At 37.6% G+C, this 21,008-nt stretch overlaps 1 protein-coding gene across 3 annotated transcripts in view; it reads left to right on the forward strand.

The window, feature by feature from the left end:
• Window positions 1-20,641, forward strand: part of LOC126183825 (protein lap1) — a 180,142-nt gene extending 159,501 nt beyond the window's left edge. For all 3 annotated transcript variants that reach the window (XM_049926079.1, XM_049926080.1, XM_049926081.1), the window contains 2 exons: window positions 1,563-1,782; window positions 19,545-20,641. In XM_049926079.1, the coding sequence (XP_049782036.1) occupies window positions 1,563-1,742 (180 nt within the window). In that variant the 3' untranslated portion in view covers window positions 1,743-1,782; window positions 19,545-20,641. The remainder of the gene's footprint in view (window positions 1-1,562; window positions 1,783-19,544) is intronic.
• The last annotated feature ends 367 nt before the right edge of the window (window positions 20,642-21,008 follow it).

A 21,008-nucleotide genomic window follows, 5' to 3' on the forward strand; every position in this document is an offset into this window, starting at 1 on the left:
TGTCCCAGTGGAATCATATTTTTTGCTCCTACAGCAGTACCTGAACACTTACTCCCTCCATTCCCTCTATGTTAGATTCTGGTAGTTTAACAAGTTAATTAGCCCATGGGGGAAGATGGAGGGGGATGGTTCCTGTTCTGGTAGCATCATCTTTGGGGACCTCAATTCACCCATCTGGTCAGAAAAGCAGCATCTCCTCCAGTGAAAGAACTCCCAGAAAATCTAGACCAGCAACTCTAGAACAGCCAGCAGTTAAAGAAACTGTGTACTACAGGTCTCAGGGCTTCCCACTCCTCTTCAGTTCCTACTGTCACAGTGGATAAGCCCTTGCAAGAGTCCCAGCCATCTAAAGTAGTTAACAAAGGAAAGTAATCTTCAGAGAAAGCTACTCTGGTGAACCTAGAGATCCGAAACACTTTGTGTCAGTGATCACTTCCTTGTGATCCTGTCACTTTCTTGTCAGGGTGTGACAGACCAGTTGCTTCTCTGAAGAGGCCAACTGGCAGTTGTGTGCCTCCAATGTCCCCTTCATACCCTTTCCATTGGACTTCATTGACGAGGTTGTTGGACGTGTCTGCACCACCATTGCCTACACCGATGGAACTGCTGCTCCCCTTTGTATAAGCCCCTCCACCAGCAGCTGGTACCTTGTTGGCCCAAAGACATTGCAACAGCTGTTCAGGCCCATCTCAAGTGATATCCTTTGCAGAACACTGTCATCACTTTTAAGCAGCTCAATGCAAGTGTTCACTATCTAATTAACTCAGTAAGAAGGAATGCTGGGAGCTCTACATCTCCTCCCAAGGAAGGTATGCCTCTTTATTCCAGGTGTGAGTCAAGCTCCGTAGTGTACTGGCCAAAGATCGACAACTATTCTGGATCTCTACCTTCATGATGGTATTTCTACTAGTGCTTTGGTTCTTCCGGAACACCTCACAACCCATGTTGCGATGGTTCCTAGATCCTCTTCTCACCCAGCTACCTTTCAAACACACAAAAGACAAGTTGAAGACGCCCTCCTATCCTTAACATCCCTCAGTTCATTCAATTCATAATCATATGATCCAGTACCTAAATGCAACTCTCACAGATTACATCTACTTAGGGTCTTCAGTCCTACTTGGCTAGCAGGTGTTTTGCAATGGGGAGAGAATGTCATCATCTCAGTCCTTAAACCAGGCAAAAACTCAAACATTATTGACAGCTACTGGGAGAGACAATCCACAACCATCTGGTTAGATTGGGAACAGCATCCCAATAGGCTTCCACTCACCTTACTTCACTTTTGTCACGCGTACTGGTATTCATTATGTTTTTAGCCTTATTTCTCATCTTTGACATCAATACTACTAGCAGTTCCTAAATTTTACCACTCGAACATACTATTCTAGGTGATTGCCGATCACGAAAATCTTTAACATAGAAAATGACATTTTAAGCGAAAGAGTTAAGTGAGATATTCTGCATGTAATTGACTACTCCTTTTACTATTATTTTTTATTATATAGTAATATATCAATATTTGAATTTCTTGTGATAAATTTGGATATTTTTGTTCATAGGGAATTTACATAACGAAAGTTAATCCAGATGGTCCAGCAAGTGGCTTATTGTTCCCAGAAGACAAAATTTTAGAAGTGGACGGGATTGATTTTACAAAACTAGAGCATGATGATGCAGTAAGGATTCTAAAGCAAACTGGAAACATAGTAAACATGATGGTGTCAAGACAACAGCCATAGTTTTGCTGTCAAGTTTTCAATGCAGCTTCATATTACATGTGTAAGTTTTTTTTCTTTTTCATTTCTTACCTTACATATATAGTGTTTCTTGTGCAAACCTGATGAGAGAAGATTCCTTGATGCATATAAATTGGGAGTGTGTCCAAAGTAGCTTTTGAGGGAACACTGCACCCCAAAAAGGTCACAACGTGAAATTTATTATTCAGTAATCAATTAAAACCATTTCCTACAAAGTAACAAAAGTTGACATATAGGCAAATATTCTTTAGATATGTTACTCATACCAAAGCATTGTGTGGTGAACAGAGTTTCACTCACTGAAAATTGTAAACCTGAACCAAAAGCAAGTTCATATTACTTATAAGATCATGGACATGAGTGAAAGTCGTAGTAGAGGTGTAGGACAATAATGACAATGGCTGTAAAATAGTTTGTTGGTCTTAAATAATAGTCACAAGGTGTTTCTGGACCCATTTATTATTCATTACGTGTTTTGGGCACTGTCCATCTTCAAATCACCTGGTGACAAAGTAACAGAAAAAAATAAAAAAAATTATATATTTAAAAAAAATTTTGTTAACAATCTTGCAAGATTATGTAAGTGTTTTAAAAGAGGGCATATGCTACAACATAATTGAACACACAGACATTTAAAACAAAATACATACTTTTTAATACAGAATCAGTGTACAACTTTGGCAAGAATGTCAATTAATGCTGAAAGAAACAAAAAGTGTACCATTCCACACAGCAAATAACTCTATGACCTAACATATGTACTACTTGTAGCCAAGTAATGGGGCTGGCAGATAGTCCCACATAAGAGAGCTTGTTGTCACTACATGGTGTAAGTGTTGTGGTGCTGCCCTATATGGCTGATACCTAATTACAAGTGGTAATTTCAGAACCTATTGCAATATTTATACAGATTTTTCCTACAGTATAAATAAAAATTAATACTAATGTTAGACAGAAACAAATTTAAGAAACATACAGGGTTTTATCCCAGATGAGAGAGGTTATTGATGCTGAATGGCGAAAGTGCTGTGGTGCTGCCATATATGGCCAGCACATAATTACAAGCGGTAATTTAAGTACATAATACAATATTTAGTGTAAAATGTATGCAGATAGTCTCGTACATTATAAGTAAGAATTAATACCAACATGAGGCAAAGACAACTTTGAAATACGTACAATTTTTTGCAGTGAAGATATTTTTGGTTGAAGGCATACAAGAGAAAGAGGAACAAAACTAGAAGCCTGTGTCAAGAGGCAGAAGTTGACAAACAAACCATAAAATATACAGAAGCACATAACCGAATGCAATCAAATATGGAAATGTAGATTTTTGTTCATATTTTTACCTTCTATTTGTTCACAAACAACTCATCAAAAATTCTAAAGAACCATTGTGTGCTGCTGTAACGAAAAAGTGGATCACTAGAGATCCTCAAAGAGATTGAAATATACACTGACTGCCGTTCAACCCTAAATCTGATAATTAATGAACAGAATGAGATTTTCACTCTGCAGTGGAGTGTGTGCTGATATGAAACTTCCTGGCAGATTAAAACTGTGTGCCGGACCGAGACTCGAACGTGCAGGAGAGCTTCTGTAAAGTTTGGAAGGCAGGAGATGAGGTACTGGCAGAAGTAAAGCTGTGAGGTCGGGGCGTGAGTTGTGCTTGGGTAGCTCAGTTGGTAGAGCACTTGCCCGTGAAAGGCAAAGGTCCTGAGTTCGAGTCTCGGTCCGGCACACAATTTTAATCTGCCAGGAAGTTTCAATTAATAAACAGATCACCAGCAGCAGTCAATGGTTCCTTAGCATTTCTGAACAAATACAGGGCAAAAATGCGAACAAAAAATTGCATTTCCATACTTCATTGGGTTAGGTTGTTTTCTGTGTATTTTATGGTTTATTTATCACCTTTGAGCTCTTGGCACAGGCTTTTAGTTATCTGTTTTTGTGTTTGCTACAAAAAATATCTTTATTGCAAAACCCTGTATATATATTTCAAACTTTTCTTCGTCTCATGTTGGCATTAATTTTTATTTATAATGTGAGAAAAAAAAATCTGTTTACATTTTATGTCAAATGTTGTAATATGTATTGAAATTACCACCTCTAATTACATGCCAGCCATATATGGAAGCACCACAGCCATTTGGCATCAACAAGTTGAAGCGCTCTTGTGTGGGACTATCTGCCAGCCATACTACTAAGCACACATGTTAGGTCAAAGTTATTTGCTGTGTGGACTAGTAAACTTTGTTTCTTTCGATGTTCATTAGGAGTCTTATTAATGTTTATATTCATTCTGTACTAAATGGTGTGTCTTTCATTTTAAATGTCTTTTATGTTCAATTATTTTTAAGTATATGTCCTCTTTAAGACACTTGTTTAATCTTGCAAGATTGTAAAAAAAAATCTGTTACCAATTTGTCACTAGGTCATCTGAAGATGGATAATAAGTGGGTCCAGAAACATCCTGTGACTATTATTTTGTGACCAACCAGCTAGTTTAAAGCCACTTTCATAATTGTGACTTGTAAGAGCTAATCCTTGTTATTAATGCATAAGTCACATTTTTATGCGCAAATAGGTTGTGCGTATTGTAGCTTACACAGTTGACAGTTCTTCAGTAGGTGTACTGTGGGCCAGAGCTATGTAACTGGCCATCTGTCGTAAGGCCTTGATATGCTAAAAAGTTCTCAAATTGATGTTTACTGGAGACTTGTGCATTCTAGTCATTTTTGTGAAAAAATGTACTGTACATGCAAGTTGCCTTGATGTTGGCTGTTCGTGTTTGCAATAGATTCCATACTTTCATGTTCTCATGCAGTATCCTACTCGAGTAGTTATCCCATCATTAACTTTGCCAGTGTGTGTTGAAATTTTTCCAACAATGACGTTAAAAGTTGCCAAGTTCTTGCCCTCTTACTTCTGGGTAAGATGTAGCTGAATACTTTTTATATCACTTGTGACCAGGTTAACGTCATAGATTTCAGATGTAGACATTGTCTGTTTTTGTCTAAAAATTTACTGTATACATGTAAAAATTAATAAAGTACTTAATACTCACAGAAGTGATGAGTGGTCTCCAATGGTTACTACCTGAAGATGGGTTTCAGGAGAGTTTGGGATCAGGCCTTGTTCAGAGGCAGGCAGCCACAAAGAGCTCTATGATGATGATAGTTTTGATTGGAAGTGATACCATTTCAATCAGAAACAGCCCTTAAGCATACTACCTGAACTATGAAGAACTGAGTATGAGTAGCCCAGACACTGAACTTGTGTGTTTCATTTTCCACTTTTTTGTTTGCCCATAAAGCAGTGAAATGCTTGAGCAGCAGACAACTACACCTACTACTACTACTACTACTACTACTACTATAAGTACTGGTTCTGTTTGTGCAGATCGTGGAGTTATCAATCCTAATAGCAGTTTAGAGTTGCATTCGCATAGACTACAACCTAATGACTGCAGCACCTGGCAAGTAGTACATTTCCCCCCCCCCCCCCCCCACCCTCCCCCAGACTTGACATAATCATAACTGAAGGAAGTGCAGTCAAGTATATGGCCATATATACTTCACAGTCTCACACTAAAAAACATCTTCCACAGATGGAAAAATTTCAGCCTAACATAAAATTGAGTTTGCAAGCCACAGTAGCCCCACAGTAATGTTGTGCGAACATCACAAATCCAAATATCATTACTCGCATTTTAGTGTGTGTCTATGTGCAGTGCCAGTGCTTATGCAGTATACGGTTTTTCCTTTCGTGGAATAGTTAGTATAATCACAGCTGAAAAGACGCCAGGCATTGTCGTTGCCATCATCAACATCGAGCTTCCATTGTGTGTAGTTCCTAGTCTGAATTTGTATGAATTCCCTGTATCTGCATCACTACATTCATCCAATATGATCTCTTATTACAACAGCGTGGCAGACTTCATTTAGATTGTCTGATGTCATTGCACCTTCCTACATGCTCAGTCACATCACTATCCCATTATGGTCTAGCAACAGATATGGTGTGCTGCCCCAGTGCCACTTATTTTGAGACTGACATTGACTGGCAGCTCCAGTGTGAAATAGATAGTAGATTTAGAAGGAAGATCATTGTGTACTGTCTATGGTTGCTAGGGGATTTCACATAAAAATGGAAGTGACTCTGCCGGCAGCTGTTAAGGGTATACGGAACGCCCTATGCTTACAATGTTAAATTGAGCTAAAAGTTAGGAACATTTTCTCATTTGCTATTTGGACGATACCCTTGATTTTTTCACATGACGCAGAGATATGTTCTGCTTTTATGCTGAATTATTAATTTTGAAAAAATAATGTATAGTTTTTCAGATATTTTATTTTTTGTAAATGTTAAAAAAAGTTATACATTTTAACAAGTATTTTAAAATTTACATCCATTAATACAAAATAATTCCACATATCTTTTAATTCAGATATATTAGACGGTCTTAAGGAACAACTACAGAAAATTTCATCTTTCTACTATAAATAGGCCCTGAGAAAGTGTACCTTATACACAAAAAAAAACTAAAGTTACGGGAAATTAGCTTCAAAGTTTTTACTTCAGTACAAGCCTGCTTCATAGCTTGTATCATCAGAATCGTCCAACAGCTTGCTCTTGATGGCTCTGCTATGCTGTCTAGCCATCTTTGAATGTACTTTTATGGCATTATCTGAAGACCTGAGCCGTTCCTTGTCCAAACAAAGCATAGCTGCGGCAGTTCGTAGTCCTACACAGAGCCCCAACTTCTGCAGAACTTTGCACTTTGTTATATTGCCCTGATTGAATGATGAAACAGCATCATAAACGCCAAAGTGAAGTGTGTTTATACCCACAAACACAGTTTTAGGTAGTCTTTTCCATATCACATGGTTCACACACATTTGGATTTTGAGTCTGGCCATGAAGACATTTCTTTAGTAGACTAATATCTGCAAGGTCTCGGAATATTGGTTTTATTTCATCCATTATGGCAGGTGGCAGGTGATGAGGGTGATTGTATTGTTTCTTAGTTACTTTCCCTCTGTTGTACTTGCACCAACTATCGTCTCCTTTTGGACATAGCCCATGTTGGGGATTCTCATTGTTTGAAGCTGTATGAAAAAGCAGAGCCCAGACTGCTCTTCTCATTAATTCTGCATCTGCTTTATTCTGTCTTATTGCTAGACCATAGCACTTCTGAATATGATCTATTGTAGCATCTGTCAGTCTATTTTTCCCATCTAAAGTTTTTCCATCGCTCAATTTCTTGCCTTTCATGCTAGCCTTGAGCCTTCGAAGTCTTGATCCCATCCTTTTCTAAACATGGCCAACGCACTCCAGTTTGGAAATTTTCACATTGTTACCGTAGGGTCTCAGTTCCTCAGTTTCTTTGAAAGCCTTTGAGTCACCATCTCCAAGATAATTTATGTATCTAACATTGTACCATTTTACTGAGCATTGATAAATACTTCTTACACCAGCAACTTCCCATACCACCACTTGACCCATAGTAATTTGCCATGCACTCCTCTTCATGTTTAGTTTTCATTTTCTCCTTGCATCTGCAATGCTTGGAAAGTATTGCCACATCAACTACCTTACCAGTGTCCACACTTGTAGCTGTTACTACACCATTCAGAGATGTGTGGCCTCTCTTCTGTCAGCTTCCATCAAAAGCTATGGACAAGTCTCTGCTATTATTATTTTCAACAACTGCTTCCTCAACAGCATCTTTCATGTTTTCCTGTGCCACATCTTCTACAGCAGAGCCTATTGCAATTATGTGTTTGTTAAATTTTGAAGGTGGAGGAGGGAGGTTCATCACACCATACAACATGGCACCTGCCGCCCTGCCCTTTCCTATACACCGTAATCCATAAACCAGTCTAATGTTTATATCGCATAGTTTACCTGTATCTGCAGTAACATGTGAGGAATTGAAGAAAGTAACACTGTGTTTGCAATAACTGCACATCAACTCTAATTCACAAGCAAGTCCTACATGTAAGTTTGTTTTCAATGAAACACCACATTTTCCACATTGTTTGCAGCACACATTGTTCTCCAAAACGTCTGATAATAAAGGGATGTTAATTACCTCATATTTTGTAGTCCCAGCATTTAGTTTCTTGTATTCTTCTTCAATTCCAGCTAGTTTTCTTCTTGAAGCACTTTCCGGTGTAGTGGCAGCAGCATCACTCAATGTATCACTACCAGTGTTGAGGTTAGTCGCTACTTGGACATCAGATACTGATGAAGATGAATCAGACGAATTTTTAGTACACTTTACTTTCTTGCGCCAGTGTACACGCTTTCTAAATACCTTCAGACTAGGTCTTGGCATGTTGAAGGAAAGAAAACTCAATGACTTCTCCACATACGACTATCACAACAATGACATGGATGTACTCACAAAGGAAACAATACAAATGGTGCAGAATCTATTGTCAACTGTCTAGCAGTGTAGCCAACAGAAAAGTTAACTCTCTTGTGCTCAATTATATCTCTGGCAAGGCAGTCTATATCAGGTATATTTCGCGTCTCATATACAAGGTGCGGAACATCGTGTGTCGAAATTATTTTAAAAAATTATTTAAAATAGCTCTATTCACGTCATCCAAATATTTTATACATGGTATTAAACGGGAGAGTCTAAATTTTTCGAAAATGCATTTACCCAAAAATCGATTTTTTCATCGAAAAACTCATTCCGTATACCCTTAAATGCACTATTTATAACTGGGATCAAATTGTAACTCGCATCTGCACAACTGACACATGACACTTGGTTTCAGATTCCTCCTACAGTTCCTGTGGACTGATGACTAAATTAGTCTCAACAACTATCTTTGCATGTGGGGTGGAAGCACCACTCACTGTTTGCACCATTAGCCTCAATCATAGACATGAACTGTAAGCTTAGACAATTCTGCATTACAGATCTCTTCATCTACACTGTTGAGTGGAGAGTTTTAGATAACCCCCACCCCTGAACAGATCAGACATGCATTGTACACAGAAAATAATTAATTTGGTAGCATAGTATTTGGGGTGCTCACAAGAGAATATTTTCAGGTTAGAGTAACCTATCCATATTCTTGACAGCTAATTCCACACAATGATGGGAGAAAGAAGTAGATTAGCTACATTAATTACATTCACTCTTGCAAATCAGGAAAAGAACATGTTTGTAAAATGCAGGAGCAACCATGGTGAAGACCAGAATGATTCACTTATTAACAATAATAACAGTGGGATATTAAATTCCAAGCCATGTAGAACTCAATAATATTTATTAAACTATTACATGTTCTGAATGAGAAATAATCAGTCGAAGGAAAAGATCCAAATGTGGGTTGAATGTGATGATTGGACACTTTTATGGATCACTTGTCTCAGGAGCTGCAGTGAAATAAAGTTTCAGAGAAAATCTCACATAAAATTTCCGATGAGACTACAGTAATAATGGGAAATTTCAACTGTTGACTGTGAGGCTTTTGAAATATTTTACACCTATTTCTGAAAATCATCTTGAGCAGTTAATTAGAGAAACTAGTCATGACAGGGAATGTCTTTAATCTTCTAGTGACAAAGAGGCCTAAAATGTTTGAGTCAGTTAACATAGAGAAGGGAATTGCAGACTTATTGTGACTGTGTTAGTATCAATAATTACAGGTGTTACCAAGCATTTCCTTCCCTTTTAATGTATGCATACCTAGCATTTCTTACTACTACTATGAGGGTCGTTCAATAAGTAATGCCCCACATTTTCTCTCTCTCCTCAGAACACATTTATTGTTGAGAATCAGAATTTGGTGACAATATACGTCAACATGTCTTGTCCATGTCCTATTTTTCTACAGAGTCTCCGTCACATTCTATGGCTGTATGCCAACGTTGTGGAAGACCATGTATTCCCTGCTGTTAAAAGCTCTTGTCCTGTAGGCATAGCCATGTTTTCACTGCATGACTGACACTCATGTCATCTTCAAAGTGTGTTCCGTGTAGAGAATCTTTAAGCTGCCCAAAGAGGTGGAAGTCAAAGGGTGCCAGGCCTGGATTGTAGGGTGGATGAGGCGGTGATGTCCAATCCAATTTGGCCATGTTTTCCCAGGTTCTCCGACTTGTGTGTGGGCGTGCATTATCGTGTTGGAGCAAGATTTCTGCTGGATTCTTGTCGAATCAAACACATTGTAAACGGTTCTTGAGTTCATTCAGAGCCTTCATGTATGCCGCTGAATTGATGGTTGACCCTCTTGGCATCACCACCATGAGAATGACTCCATCACAATCCCAGAAGACTGTCACCATGACTTTTGCCACAGAAGGGGTTCTCTTGAATTTCTTCTTTTGTGGTCAATGAGGATGATGCCACTCCATGGACTACCTTTTTGTTTCCGGTGCGAAGTGGTGCACCGAGCTTTTGTCCCCTGTAATGATCCGCGACAGAAAGGCCTCTCTGTTGGTCTCAAAATGCTCCATCAACTCGGATGAAATGGCCTTTCTTTGAATCTTGTGATTCGCTGTGCGCATTCATGGAACCCATCATGAGCCCCTCTTTAAATATCCAAGAGTCTCGATCATTGCAGACGCATAAATGTAGAGCCAATTGCCGTGTTGTGATGTGCTGGTCGGTACAAATGATGCCATCTGCACGATTCAGCATGTCTGGAACAGTGGCTGTGACAGGACATCCTGAGTGTGACTGATCATGGAGCTCTGTTTCTGCATTTCCTGAGGCTGTAAGTTACCTTACCCATTCCCCAACTGTATTCATGTCAACTGCAGCATCGCCATACACTGCACACAAACATTTATGGATGTTCACCTCAATTTCTTTTTCTGCACACAAGAATTCAATAACAGCACGTCCTGTTTAGCCAAAGTTTAAAAATGGCTCTGAAATTTCCAGGATTCATGGAATATTCTGTCCCATCACAACCTCTGAAAGCTAGCTCCTGCTCACACAAAAAACTTGTGATATCAATTAAAATTTTTGTGATGTCTCTTAGCATTCACTTCAGTTTGTGCTGTTCATTAAGTGACTCTGAAATACTAAATACTTGTTTGATAGTTCATTACATGAAATAAAACTACTTAGATGATCTTTAGACGAAGCATGCCATGCCTTTAGGCTGATTCTTCAGATTGTTGAAACAATCAGTGGGTCATACAATTTTCTTGTCCATTATAATTATCCGGGCTGTTATGCCGTGGTCGGTTGATGAATTCTGTGGTGATTCCCAACGTTTCGTCTCCGACTGCGGGAGACATCTTCAAGGGGGTCCGTAGCTTGATGGAAGGTCCAACACACACACTGGCTCACTACTGACTGCCGCTAAATTCCGTGTCCGCGTTGGGAATCACCACAGAATTCATCAACCGACCACGGCATAACAGCCCGGATAATTATAATGGACATGATATTTCCGGCCGTGAAAGTTTACATTTTAGTATACAATTTTCTTGTCCTTAAGAGCAAATGTGGCCAGCAGAATAATTTCCCTTTTGTGAGCTAGGACATAACTTTTATGGTGCTCATACCATGAACTTTGGAAAGCACTCATTTTGAACTTATGTTTCTGAAGATGATGTAGTGCCAGCATTTGATGTCCTCTCTTCAAAATTTCATGTCATTCAGTTTCACACCACCTTGAAAACGACATCTCCCGCAAGAAATTAATGATGTCCTCACTCAAAAGCATTTCATCAGTACTTATACGAGGTATACAAGGTTGGACTTCATCCATATTCATTATACATGGGACAACTACTGTACACAAGACAACTAACTTAACAGAAACGTAGAGGGGTGACATAAATCCTCCATTGCCCAAACAGGCTACAGTTATTGCTCTATTGCTTAGTCCCCTAAGAAATCAAAATCATCCACTCATCTTTCTGAAGATAAACACACAGTTACTTAAACAGAAAACATTCTCCAGGTTTCAGAACTTCCATAGGATAGTGCAATGATCGTATTGGAGTAGTGGCAGACTCATGTTCACAAGAATATCTTTCTCTAGATAATTCTGAATGAGCTAATAGTCATCCAGCATGACCTTAAATAATTTCTAGAGTGAGCATAATGTGGCCCTTGCCTAATGCAAGCACACCTCATAGCAAAAGGCTCAGACAGAGGTCCCCGTAAAGATAAATTAGAATATTTTACAGAATTTAAATTATATGGAAGAATTTCAAATATTTTCCACATGGCAGTCAACATTTATAGAACTGTTGGTATGAAGTGATTTTCTTCAGACAGGTGATAGACCGACGCGTGTCTGTTAGCTCCATTAGCAGGGATTTGACAGCTTCCAGAATGCTCAGAAATCTGAGCCTAAAGGAGTCATACCAACATCCACATCATTCTCACATTCCACTGCTTATAGTGAAGGGGGAATCAACAAAATAGCTGAGCCTTTACTCTCAAATCCCTGTCTCTGTGTGACTATTATGCTTTGATGTGTCATAAATTGACAATATTTTGAAAGTGTGAAAGATCCTTTTTTTGTTTCTGTAGTAAAGGCAAGCTAAGTATGTAACTACATCACTTGAGCACACTAGAATATGGTAACATAAGTCACCTAGTGAGAGTTTCACAAGCGATCAGATGAAATTAGGTCACTCTACATGTGCCATTAATTTCAATTGCTAATGAGTTCCTTGCTTGCTAACAGTGTTTTCTTGATGAAGTGCATTATTTGCAAGTTTATTTCTGTTACTTGAAGTGCATTTTAAACAGTTTTCACAATATGTACAAGGGTCATTCAATGATTAAAGAGACAAATTGGTCTGGAGGAAAAATCTTTTATTTTTACAAAACAATACTTTTCCTACTTTTCAACATAATCCCCTTGAACATTTATGCACTTGTTCCAAAAGGCTAGAAGTGTTTTTATTCTGGCTGCAAAGAACTCTGTATCTTGATGTTTGAAACAATTTCCCACAAACTTTTTCATGTCTTTGTTGTCTTGGAACCTCTTCCTACATAATGCCTCCTTCAGTGCACCAAACAAATTGTAATCACTATGTGCTAAATCAGGACTGTAAGGGGAATGAAGCAGTACTTCCGAGCCCATTTTGTCAGTTGTTTCATGGGTTAGTTGAGCAATATGAGAATGTGTGTTGACTTGCTGAGAATCACACCTCTGCTGTGAGATCCACGATGTCTCTCTCTCATGGCTGGCTTCACCTTGTTTAAAAGCAAATCCAAGCAGTGTTGGCTGTTAATTGTATGCTGCTCTTTGAGATAATCACAAAAAACTGGACCTTCTGCATCCCAAAACACGATCAACATTACTTTTTGTGCTGATGCTTGGGTTTTGAATTTTTTCTTGACAGGTGAGTTGGTGTGCTTCCACTCCATGCTTTGTCTGTTTGATTCTGGCTCATATTAGTGAACCCAAGTTTCACCACAAGTTAAAATTTTGTTGAGGAAGTGCTCACTGTCTCTTTCAATGTTCCTGTAGCTCTATGCACTCTCTCAACCTTGTTTCCTTGTGTAGCCACGTCAACTCCTTTGGGACACATCTTGCACATGTTTTGCAGTACTTCAGTTTGTTACAGATAATGCAATGATGAACTGTACCAGTACTAACTTGAATCTTATCAACCATCATTTCCACAGTCACATGGCATTCGTCACGAATAATGTCATCAATTTGACTTTCAAGTGAGGGAGTTTAAACTGCAACTGGTCGGCCAGAACACTGTTCGTCAGTCACTGAGTCACGACCATTTTTGAACTGTCCTATCTACTTGTAAAAATTTGCATAATTCATACAACCTTCATCATAAACTTCAGACATTCTGCTATATATATTCACTGGTTTCTCACCTTCAGCAAGTTAAAAAATGAATAACAGAATGTTGTTCAACTAATGTGGACATTTCAAGTGGACTTGCCATCTTGAAATGTATTTTTGAGGTTATAAACAAAACAATGTTGATACATCAGCTAATCGGGGCTCATCCCAGTGATGCCAACATAAAGCCATAAAAGTATCAAACTTGCCCTACTAACAGTTTCCTCCCCCTCCCCCCCCCCCCCCCCCCCCCCTCCGGGACCAGTTTGTCTCTTTAATTATTGAATGACCCTCATATATTAGACAGAACTGCTGAAAACATGTATTTTGTCAGTAGAACAATCCAACCTTGAGAAATTGACAACATTGCTCACAGATTTGCAACCTTCTGCCAATATGGAAACCATGAGCCACTTCTTGTTCAGTGTTTAATAATACATGCAATCAGTATTTGCCTAGTATTTTGTAACTTTGCTACAACTTATAACTAAATTGATTATACAATTTATGGTATCATAATGTGGTATTATATGCCTGTATTCATATGTGCATAATTTATATAATTATTATTTACTCAGTAGTGAGTATCATATTATTCTCTTTACTCACATGTACATAATATTGCACAAAATGGGCTCAGGTAATATTGACTGATTAATATGAAAGTTGCCTGTGTGGGCAATGTTTGTTGTATCTTCTGGTGTCACATCATAGCAATGAAATATTTTATTGTTCCCACATCTTTTCATAGTGTCTGTAATTGTGTTTGATGCATCAAAATTGTAGAAGAATTTTGTTCTCAATTCTGGCGTGAAGTTGGAGAATATGTTGAGTCCCCCTAATGACTGGTTGGGTACAAGAAATGAGAGAGGTGCTTATTTCATCATATTTAGATGAACAGCCTAGTTTCATTATATTGCATGTACCTAAAATTTTGTTTCGAAAAACTGCATTCATTTAATAAGCTCCTCTCAAGAAATTACGAACATCATGCAATACCATGTCATTCTGCCCCTGGACTTGATAACTACTTGGTTTCAGTTACAAAGTGAGTCCACAAGGCTGTGCAGATATGTCACATCCAGGGTAAGCCACTCACTGAGGATGTGATCATGCATTTCCACCAAATAATGGGTATACTGATGTTGGCATTTTAAGTGTTGTTCCAACATGCTGTACAGAATTTCTATGGAGTTCAAGTCAAGTGATTTTGCAGGCCAATCAAGATGTAATAGGGTAGAGGAGTGTTCAGAAAATCAGTCAAATATTCTTCCAGCCCAATAAACTTTACTACTGTTGTCCTGAAAAACAGATGTATTGATATCATACTCATGATGCACATGTTAGCTGAGAAGCAACACCTAATCATTCAGAATGTTTCTGTTTCATGTTAGTGGTTACCTCAGGGAGTGGGCCCAACTCATGATAAGAAAAACACCTCCAAAACATCACAGACCCACTTTCCAGCAAAATAATAAAAGCTTGTTCTCAATAGATAAGTAAAATTCTCAGCCACCTGTGTAATAGCTCTCTGGAACAGGGCATTTTCCCTGATAGACTGAAATATGCTATTGTTATACCTTTGCATAAAAAGGGGGATAGATCTGATGTCAACAATTACCGTCCAATCTCCCTTCCAACAACTTTATCCAAAATTTTTGAAAAAGTAATGTATTCAAGAGTAGCTTCACATATCTGTAACAATTAAGTACTAACAAAATGTCAGTTTGGTTTCCAGAAAGGCTTTTCAACAGAAAATGCCATATATGCTTTCACCAATCAAATTTTGATTGATCTGAATAACCGAACACCACCCATTGGGATTTTTTGTGATCTCTCAAAGGCTTTTGATTGCGTAAATCATGAAATTCTGCTAGACAAGCTTGTATTGTGGCATGAGTGGGACAGTGCACAAATGGTTTAATTCATACCTAACTGGAAGAGTGCAGAAAGTTGAAATAAGTAGTTCTCATAATATGCAAAGATCAGCACATTCCTCAAACTGGGGAACTATCAAGAATGGGATTCCACAAGGGTCAGTCTTGGGTCCTTTGTTGTTCTTAATATATATTAATGACTTGCCATTCTATATTCATGAAGAGGCAAAGTTAGTTCTCTTTGCTGATGATACAAGTATAGTAATCACACCTGACAAACAAGAATCAACTGATGAAATTGTCAATACTGTCTTTCAGAAAATTACTAAGTGGTTCCTTGTAAACGGACTCACTGAATTTTGATAAGACACAGTACATACAGTTCCGTACAGTGAATGGTATGACGCCATTAATAAATATAGACCTTAATCAGAAGCATATAGCTAAGGTAGAATATTCCAAATTTTTAGGTGTGGCCATTGATGAGAGATTAAATTGGAAGAAACACATTGATGATCTGCTGAAACGTTTGAGTTCAGCTACTTATGCAATAAGGGTCATTGCAAATTTTGGTGATAAACATCTTAGTAAATTAGCTTACTACGCCTATTTTCACTCGTTGCTTTCATATGGCATCATATTTTGGGGTACTTCATCACTGAGGAATAAAGTATTTATTGCACAAAAGCGTGTAATCAGAATAATAGCTGGAGTCCACCCAAGATCATCCTGCAGACATTTATTTAAGGATCTAGGTAGATTCACAGTAGCTTCTCAGTATATATACTCTCTCATGAAATTTGTTATTAACAACCAAACCCAATTCAAAAGTAATAGCAGTGTGCATAACTACAATACTAGGAGAAAGGATGATCTTCACTATTCAAGATTAAATCTAACTTTGGCACAGAAAGGGGTGAATTATACTGGCACTAAAGTCTTTGGTCACTTACCAAATAGTATCAAAAATCTGACAGATAACCGACAAGTATTTAAGAAGAAATTAAAAGAATTTCTGAATGACAACTCCTTCTACTCCATAGAGGAATTTTTAGATACAAATTTTAAAAAAATATTAAAAAATAAAAAATAAAAAATGAAAAAGTTGTTATATTAACTTAAGTATGTTGTTAAATTAACTTAATTATGTCATGTATTGGAAAATTTGACTCGTTCCACATCATTACGAAATATCGTATTCATGATCCATGGAACTAGTATTAATCTAATCTAATCTAATCTAATCTACCCTGACCTTGCACAGACTCAGGATGAAATGCTTCATTTGGCCTTTGGTGCACTAGACGATGTGCGTCATTTGAATATAGGCAAAAATGTGATTCTTTAGACCACATTATGGTCCACCAGTCAGCTACTGACCACTTGCAACATCAAATACGCACATCTTTATGTGCCCCTGTTAGCAGTGACCTCTTGCAAGCAAACCAACTTCAAATTTTCATTGCATGTCCAGTTCCTGTCACAATGTGCTCCCACTAAAAGATGCGGAGGGACTTTCATTCACTGACTGCAACAATCCCTGTCGTGTTTGGCATTAGTTTTGATTCTCAAGCTGTGAAACATATCACTGGACCATCTCAGTCAGGGTCTTTTTCAACCAGAATTCTGATGACGTGTTTTGCTGCCACATGTGTTGCCCAGATGCGTGTATACATGTTGAACATTTCACCTTGAAGCATCAACAAATACAGCAACTTCCCACATTGTATAGTCATAGATGTGGCTAAACACAATTGCCTCTCTTTTTCCCACTGTATCACATCCTTAAATTTACCCATGTTCATGTACAATGACCACTTGAAACATAAATGTCTCTCCGATTGCTACTTCCAAATGCTCATGTAGAATTAGTGCATACACAGTTGAGCATGTGAGTGTCACTGCACCATCTGCAAAGGCTTAACAATTCATCTGTGCATGTGCACTGGGGTGATCGATTTTTTGTCCAGTTATCTTACAAAGACAGCATCATTCAGGTACAGACAACACATAAGTGGCTTATCAAACTGATTGGTTAGTAAGTGCAATACCATCCATTTTAAATGCCAAGTTGTTCATCTCAGGGCACATACCAAGAAGAGACCTCACAGAAAATGCCTGCTGCGGCCATTTGAAAATGTTCAAAACTTTCATCTTTTAAAATTAACTTACATGTGGCTGGTTGCGGTTCTCAGTTGCTTGTGCTGGAGACAGTTACTTAATATGTTTGAATTTGTCAAGATAGCGTCAACATTTTTGTAGATTGCAAAGAACTATAATGGAACGTCCTGAAGGAATGGCCACATATCAGTGAAGTTTCATTCACATGCTCTAAAGGTTGTGTATGATAATTGTCATGAGATCATACATCTATGGATGTATAGCCTTTAACACTTATTTCATTATCTTGTATAGTGCCCTCTAACTATAATAGTGTCCCACAATCATGCAGAGAAAACAGTCTTAGAGGTGTTGGATGTCATCTCTCCAAATAGTGTCCATTCTACCTCCCCCTTTAGTACCAATTGGTCAAGGAATTTTGCACTAATGTAGACAGGAACAGACATGGTCCAATCCTGCTAAATTGGGGAGTGATCCAATAATTGTGCTGGTTAGGGGAGTTGATGAATATCTTACAGGGTGCACGAGAATATTGTCCAGAGGGAAGAGCACAGTAACAGAGGGGCCTTCCAAGGATGTACACTTGTCTGCACGCCTTTAAAGCACCAGAATCTTAGTAGGCTGTATTTCCACACCCATGATGCCCTGTGTTGGTAACATACATTGCAGCAGCTCTCCTGATTGATGCTGCAAAAGTAGAACTGGAAATAATTAAACGGATTTAACAGAAGTAAGAAGTTTTATACACAAGTTGTAGACAAACTGGGTAATATTATTAAAACTCAGTTGCAAAAGAATCAGAACAACACTATTGTGATAAAATTGCATAAAGAAGCTGGAACAGAACAACAACAACAACAACAACAACAACAACAACAAGTAGAAGAATTAAGCCTACTGGTAGCCAGTGTGGGACCTATTGACTACACAAAGAGTGGGTAGTTAGAAGGATAAAACTTGGTATAAAAAACAATTTTAAAAGAAATGAGAGGGTCACATTCTCTTGCTGTCATTAACATCTGATCCTGTAAGTACACTATTGGTTCTCAATAAATGCAGTTCAGAGATACAGTATGGACAAGAGAATGAGTATAGGAATTTTCTTTTATTCCATGCAGCAGCAATTAGAGTCTGTGATTGAGTCTGTGGGCGTGGGGGTGGGGGGGATGCACAGTTCACACAGTACACCATATTCTCAAACTCTGTCAATATGTTAAATAGCTGTGAAGTGCATAGAATTACTGAGCTGCAAATTCACCTAATTCCGTATATGACTGTGATCACTGATAGACATAGAAAAATTGAATGACAATTACAACAAGGCTACATTACACGTATTTGATTGGCAATTAAATCATACACCTGACAGTCAGTCAGTATATTTAATCCCATTTAAGCTACTCACCATGTGAGTTACTTTTAACATTTTCTGTTTGTGTAATTTTCATCTATTCTGTATTCATTGGTGGTTATTGGAAAAATGTGTAGTCACCCCATGGTTTGTAGTCAACTTTAAAATGTACAATGCATGCTTGCGCCACCCCACACGCACGCACGCACGCACTTGGAAACTAATGACTGCTGCATAGAATGAAAGAGAGCTGTTGTACACATTCTCCAAATTTGGATTATTGCTTCTTGGAACTGCATTTTATCACAACCATTAGTGTAACTGGCTGGGTAAAGCAGTTCAAAAGACAAGAGCATACAACCTCCTGTGGGACATTGCATAATAAAGCACTACATGTTTGAACAAATTTTCGGATTTAGGATAGCTTTAGTTTCTAAGCACATTACCCAAGTTTCAGTTCATTTCATGTGGATGATTGTATTCTTATCAGTCTTGGCAGTGTTGTAAACTGTAAAAGTCCACAACTCCTTAAAAGTAATGATGAAATAAGTGTCCTGTATAATTTTTGTTGCACGATCCAAGTATTTGTGTTTGCCAATTTTGATTTATTCCTTTTCATTTTTTGCAGCGTGAAGTACAATGTTTCATTTGTTGATGTTGTATAGAATAGCTATTCTGGCTTCAGTTGAAGGGTACTGAAGAATCTGTTTGGTGTCGTCTATCAGCAAACCTTCCAGTGATATTAATTTGACATCATCGCATGAAGAATTTTACTGCAGCTATCTGTCAAGTGCTGTGATTGTGGAACTCCAGTGTAACAAATTTGTGCTATTCAGTTGTTCCTATGTCCATTGAATCTGTTATTGCATCGATAATTTTATGAATCTCACAGATACTCATACTTTCTGGTTGTGATACAGATCTTGCTATATTACTGTTAAACTGTAAAGAAGTCAAAATATTTATTTTTAATTCAAGTGTCCTGTAATAACAAATAATACTCTACACAGCTGTTGTTCGTCCTTGAATGTTCTAATAAATATATGATTGTTATAGCTATACTTTGTCATGTGACAAAAAAAAAAAGGTGTCAAATGTCTGCATGCTTTGTGTGCGTTTGTGGAGAGAGAGAGAGAGAGAGAGAGAGAGAGAGAGAGAGAGAGAGAGAGAGAGAGAGATCTAGATTGAAAATAATATAATCGTGTTATTTCTGACCTTTGAGTTAAAGGCCAGCTGATATCACGCCTTTATTTTTTACATTAATCTGTATATTCGTTTAATTTGTGTCTGCTACTTTATGGTCTATTTTGAATGTTTTAAGCAGATTGGTGCAGCTGAGGTTCAGAGAACATGAGAATGGATAATTATTTAAATGTGTGTATGTGGGTGTATGCTATTTAATTATTTAAATAGAAATCTAATGTGTTCATTTCTGTGCTGTTGCATTTAAAAGCCAGTTGATATTATTTAATTTTTATATGCTATTTGAAGACTTTATCATGTGTTTTTCAATTAAAATGAAAAGTGATGTGATCAACTTATTTTTATAATGTTGCATTTAAAAATCAGTTTTACAACTGTTATTTTCATGTGTCAATGTCTATGCATTATTTGGAACTTCAGAACTAATTGTGTCTTTGTTACATAAAATGAAATATAATGTGTTTGTTACATTTTTATAAAATTATAATTAGTCAGATAATGTTTGAATGTCCTCTTGTTTGTTTTTTGTCAAACATATTAATTTTTTACCAATAAATTTTGTTTGCCTGTGTGGCAGGTGTTTTCTTCATTTGAGATTGATTTTTATGAGTAGTGAATACACAAAGTGAAAATACTTTGTGAAAAAAATCTGTTCTTTTTTTGTATATACATTATGGAACACACACATTAATTACCAAAAAACTTTCCTGTACAAAAAGCAGTAGGGTATGGGAAAAGCAATTATTCCAAATGTGTTGTAGTGGAATGAGACATTATGGGATAATTGGAACCATAACCAGCATCCAATGGTTAGAGAAATTGGAGAGACAATTACTAATCTAATTTTGTGCCATGTAAACAGAATTATTGTTATAGAACAAATGTTAGT

The sequence above is a fragment of the Schistocerca cancellata genome, chromosome 4 (genome assembly GCF_023864275.1).
Source record: "Schistocerca cancellata isolate TAMUIC-IGC-003103 chromosome 4, iqSchCanc2.1, whole genome shotgun sequence".
In the NCBI taxonomy this organism is placed as follows: domain Eukaryota; kingdom Metazoa; phylum Arthropoda; class Insecta; order Orthoptera; family Acrididae; genus Schistocerca; species Schistocerca cancellata.